At 32.3% G+C, this 6,000-nt stretch overlaps 1 protein-coding gene across 1 annotated transcript in view; it reads right to left on the bottom strand.

The window, feature by feature from the left end:
- Positions 1-760: 760 nt before the first annotated feature.
- LOC123670448 (proton-coupled amino acid transporter-like protein pathetic) overlaps positions 761-6,000 on the bottom strand; it is a 28,829-nt gene continuing 23,589 nt past the window's right edge. The window contains exons 7-9 of the mRNA XM_045603942.1: positions 4,336-4,548; positions 1,448-1,617; positions 761-1,044 (exon numbers count right to left, since the gene is read on the bottom strand). Of these exons, the coding sequence (XP_045459898.1) occupies positions 806-1,044; positions 1,448-1,617; positions 4,336-4,548 (622 nt within the window). The 3' untranslated portion in view covers positions 761-805. The remainder of the gene's footprint in view (positions 1,045-1,447; positions 1,618-4,335; positions 4,549-6,000) is intronic.

Here is a 6,000-nt window from a genome sequence, read left to right as displayed (position 1 = left end):
TGGTTGTCGGATCGAAGTTTCTGATAGTGGTTTACTGGACAGTTTTAGCAGGAAATTCTTAAAATTTAACTCACCTTATCATCCGATGGCCATTTTTACTAAACGGTAGCATATCAATTAGAAAAGGAAATGAGATCCTACACCCAGGCAATTGTTTTTATCTATAAGGGAATGTGTTGTGGCTAGGGCGGTAAATAATATAGTCACCCCCTCTCTTCCCCTTGGAACTTAAAAAGTCGACCGATGGCAGGATAACCATCCAATTGCTGGCTTTGAAATACACAGGTCGAAGACGAGCAGTAGCGTCTTCGGTGCGACAAAGCCAGCTCTGCGCTCGCCAACCCGCCGTGGTGACTATGGGTAAAACATATGACTTCAAGCTTGTGGAGGCCTATATCCAGCAGTGGACTGCGATAGGCTGAAGTAATAAAGGAATGTGATTATGATTATGTTTTATAGTACAGACATATACTTCAAAAGTAAGTAACAAATAAAATATAATAAATATAATTTCACACAACGAAAAACTCTTAAAAGCTAAAACATTGTAGACGCCTTCCTTGTGAAACTGTCAAAACTTGTTACGTACGTATAAAGGCCACGAAGAAAACATTAATACGACAATTTTAAAATCTCACTTTTACGAAAATAAAATGTATCTAAAAGTTAGTATGAATATAAATATTTTTTTTTTGTAAAAAAAAAATGAAAATAAATAAGAGTAAGTAGAACATTTATTATACAACTAAAACATACTTAATGTAATAAAATTAAAATCTATTTACAAATTTATAAATTATAAGTATCACAAATTATCAATCATAGTTTTAATGGAAAATGTTACTCCGGATACTAGCGCTACTAATGAAAATAATACTATAATGCAGTTCTTCCATAAGATCCATTTGTAGGGTCCCAGGTCCTTGCCCCATCGCCATACAGTTTCCACGATGGCTGGGAGCGAGAGACCCATGATAGATAGACATACAGCACCCACTAATTCCATAAAGAGTTCCAATCTTGGGATAGCGCAGGCCAGGCCCACTGTTAAAAAAAGAATATTTTTTAGTAAACTTAACAATTAATTTTAAATTTTTGAAAAAGTTCATTCTCAAACTTTAAGAAATGATAAGAACTTTAAATATTGTACACATTATATCCAAAGTACTTTCAAATGCTTATAATTGTTTATTGACAAAGACATTATAACTTACTTAAATTTCCTACCATTTACACTACCTAATATTACAAAAATTTTATTATCCATTTATTTGTCATGGAAATTTTGGCCTGCTTAAAAAAAAAAAACAATTATTTACGTTAACACCGAGTGACATAGGCTATAATATTATAACGGAAGAAAACGACACTTCGAAAATTGTGTAATCTGCAGTAAACATGGAGATATTTTTACGGCACCATTTATTCAAATTAACCAAAATAATACCTGTAAAAAGTGTCCCAGCCAGCCTCAATCCAGATAATCCCCATCGATGACTTCTAGCGGGGATTTTATTTTTGATTCTCCTCCAAATCACATCAACCGGTACGTAGAATATAAGAGCGTATGACAATATCATCACACATGCCACCAAAATTTTTGCGACTTGTGCTAATCTAAAAATAAGGAAATAAGTAAATAATAATAATAATAATAATAATAAGCGTTTATTTCAGACGTGAACATCCACAGTGTATTAGTGTTTTAGTAACAATATTTACTTCTAATCTATGTTAGTTATTGTTAGTAAGATGATAAAAAAAATATAAAAAAAATAATCATTTAGTAAAGGTTATAAAGTAATGCCAATGTCGGTCCAGGTAAGGCAAGAACTATTGTTAGTTGTAGGGCGCGTATATCAAAATGAAAATTGCAGTTTAAAAAAATTCGTCATGTTTTTTTGTTATTTTTTATTTCGATGAGTATCGTATCGTATTAAAAGCTTCAAATGCTGTCTCTTATATTCAAAAATTTATAAAAATATTTGTTTTATACATCGAAATGTAGTAATTAAGTGACTACCGAATTGAGTTTCAATTTTCCTAAAAGACTAGGTTTAGACAAACACCCATACGTTGCGCCCGCTAAAATCTATTCTAATTCATTAAATATATGTCACATATTTTTTTGTAAAATTTTTTTTAAACAAAAGTATCATTAATATCATTTTGTAAAATAAAATATATTAGGTTTTTCTGTGTTCCAACCGACCGTAAGATATTAACAAGCTGATACAGTCCATAAATCTTCGAAACTTGCTTTAACTGTAGAAAATTTATTAGTGAAGTTGTAAAGGTAAATTTTTGACGGATTATATCAGAATATACATATTTAGATGATTTATGTCACCTTGAGCTGAATTTGAGTGAGTGGGCAAATATCACAAAGTTGATAAAATGCGATAAAAAATTCAGACGTCATCGGTTCGAACCCAAACTAGTATTGTTGATCGTGCAATTGTTAAATTCGATATGAAATTTCAACTAGTAACTGACAGTAAAAAAGAATTTTATAATATAACTAGCTGACTCGGCAAACGTTGTCTTGCCGCTAAACGCTATTTAAAATTAGGGGTTGGTGGTAGAAGGGTGAAAATTTGGGGTTATATGTATTTTTCAACGCCAAATCATAATAAAATAAAAAAGAAATAATTTATCGAAAAAAAAAACATTAGCGGTGGACTACCCTTAACATTTAGGGGGATGAAAATAGATGTTGATCGAATCTCAGACCTACCCAATATGCACACAAAATTTTATAAGAATCGGTCAAGCCGTTTCGGAGGAGTTTAACTACAAACACCGCGACACGGGAATTTTATATATTAGATTGCCTACTCGTAAACATGATAAAAAAGTGTGTCTGTCAGCTCCGACGCACGACAGGACTTAACTCCTTTAGATCGACTATCTAAATAGGCACAAAAAGGCTTATTAGTCTAAGAAAAAGATTAATACCATATCAAATGGTAAATAAACGAATCAAACAACACCATGTATAGGCGTTATTAGAAAACGTCGTAACGAGGTCATTCGCTCAGTAGATTTTCCTCCTCATATTTTTTTCATACCGAGGGCTTTATATGAAAATAGATTCTTAATGAGTAAACTTTTTTTTTTTTATATCACTAGTCGGCAAACAAGCGTACAGCTCACCTGATGGTAAGCGATTACCGTAGCTTATAGACGCCTGCAACACCAGAAGCATCGCAAGCGCGTTGCCGACCCAATCCCCAATCCCCCCAGGAGCTCTGGTCACCTTACTCACCAACAGGAACACAATACTGCTTGAAAGCAGTATTATTTAGCTGTGGTCTTCTGTAAACTTCAAAAACGAATTTAATTTACATCGACAAGTAATATAATGTCATATAATAAATTACGCATGATGCGGAATAACTTAAGAAAGTACTAGTCAGATGTCGATTAAATTTAAAGAGGACAACATGATAAGCACCACCTTTCGACTAAAAACAGACTCATCAATTGGTATAATTAGCAAAAAGTTAGGAGGTGACACAAAAAAATACAGTCGAATTAAAAACATCATCGTTTTTTTGTAGTGGATTAAAAAGTATATTGAAATATTATATAATAGACATGTACCTGTTGCGCTGGCGGTTGCGGGTTCGATCCCCGCACATGACAAACATTTGTATTGGCGATACAGGTGTTTGTCGTGGTCTGGGTGTTTGTGCAGTTCTAGTGGGTCTCCCCACCGTGCCTCGGAGAGCACGTTAAGCCGTTGGTCTCGGTTGTTATCATGTACACCTGATAGCGATCGTTACTCATAGTAGGGAAAATATCCGCCAACCCGCATTGGAGCAGCGTGGTGGATTAAGCTCTGATCCTTCTCCTACATGGGGAAAGACGCCTATGACCAGTAGTAGGATATTACAGGCTGAAGCAGTAAAAAAATAATAATATAACGTTATAAGATTTACTACGTTTATATAATTACTAGTGGTCGCCCCGTGGTCAAAATTCGACCATAATTAATTTACATTATAACTTTGAACATTATCTAAGTACTGTTGTCAAAGAGTATACTTCTATAATAATAATCAAAAGAGTATATATGCGTGTGTGTAACAAATAGACGGTAGTGTGTGTGATGTTTTATTTATTGATGTAGGATATTTTTTACGCATATTTTAAAAAAAAATATTAGCATTCTGCACTCCTCCGTCCGCGTAACTAGGATTACAAAGTTTTTGCTTCACGTATTATTATATAGATTTATATATTTAACATTCATCTCTAGCATATATTTTAAAAGGTCAAAGCCTATGAGATATTACGCTCGCGTATGTCGAACATCTTAAACATACTCACATTTCGTCTTGCGGTAAATTAAGCGTTAGACTGCCTCGGGCTTCATCTCCAAAGTTCAAATATCCACTGAATCCGACAAAGGCGTACAAAGCTACGACTGCGCTCATAGCAGTGTTAAGCACGCCTGGGCAGCCTAGAAACTGTTGCGGTTTGATCATTTCATTTTCTATTGGCATAACCACACCTATGCCCTCCATCGCGAACAGGCTTGTGCTAAAATTAGACAAAGATCATTATATTGACATTCAGTTATAATTCTTTTGAAATAATTAAGAATTATTTAATAATTTTTAAATAAAATAATTTTCTGTCAGTACTTCTCTATTTAATAGGTGTAAAAAAGAACATTTGTGTTATATTTTTTTTTTTGTTTTGTATGTATGTGTAAACGCAGGTATGTGTGTGCTTTTGCATATGGCATATATTGGTAACGTCTGATTTTATTGAAATGAAGTTATTATTGTTTAAAAATTAACAAAGAAGACTGCCATTGATACTAATATTTTTTTAACACACGTAACACATTACGCTACAGCTGAATTTAGAGTAACGTCGGCAGCTGTTACATACACGAATAATATTAGACGAACCCTAATATAATAGAAACGGAAAATCATCTTGACATGAATTACCGAGCACATAATTAATAACATAATCTGATTAATTGTTCATTACACTATCACAAAAGCCTCACAATATTAAATCGTGTCTACTACACATGCATATATATTTCAAATATGAACAGCACGTTTCACAAGTGATACGAGGTCTTAACTCTCAGTCCCTTTTGGATTAGGGTCTCATTCTTGATGTATTGTATATTTGTAACAGAATAGATTTAAATTCTTATAAGCCTGTGGGTTTAGACAGAAGCTTTCTTTGGTCCATTGTTAGTTAGGGTATTGTTACGAATTTAAAGTTCTGTAGTATTTAAATAAAATATTAAATTTTATTTACTATTGAGAATTGGTTATCTATTTGTGCAAAAATAAACTGCTACATATTGTGTTCTTAGTTAATTATAGGCATTATTGCTACTAATGATATATTTCAAATAATTAAATAATACGATAACAGTCTTTAAAAAAAGTGTTCTTCTTTTTTAAGTTTTGTGTCGATTCTTTATAAATCAAGTAAAATTTCGTTTTGACAGTAGCTCCACTATAACAGTAATATTATTTCCCAAAATAAACATTAAACATTGCATTCGATGCCTATTGGAACAATTAGTTTTTGATTTTGATGAGTTACAGCACATTAAAATATTACATTCCATAAAAATATTAGCAACTATAATTTTTTAAATTATTAATAGATGAATTAATCGCATAATCTATAAAATTTAAATTGTACAATGTTTTTAAATCTAAAGAGATTTCTCTTTAGTACAATACAAGAAGAATAAATTGAAGATGTCCTTTTTAGCGTTCTTTTGTGTTTGTAGTAATTTCGCACTTGAATGAGATTGTTTGAATGAACCTTTACCTTCGTGATGGCGATTAAATGCAATTTATTTTATCGTACAAAAGGTTCACTGCTTAAAAGTTTATTTAGTTCGCTCTCTTTCAATACACGAAGGTGTTAAAAATTTTCTTGTTGTATTATGACTTTGTTCTTGAGTGAATTCGTCTATTTTAATGTTTAAGATTTATTTAATAACAATTA

The sequence above is a fragment of the Melitaea cinxia genome, chromosome 4 (genome assembly GCF_905220565.1).
Source record: "Melitaea cinxia chromosome 4, ilMelCinx1.1, whole genome shotgun sequence".
NCBI classification, from domain to species: domain Eukaryota; kingdom Metazoa; phylum Arthropoda; class Insecta; order Lepidoptera; family Nymphalidae; genus Melitaea; species Melitaea cinxia.
Note: the sequence above shows the minus strand (reverse complement) of the source record. Positions and strands in the feature narration are given on the sequence as shown.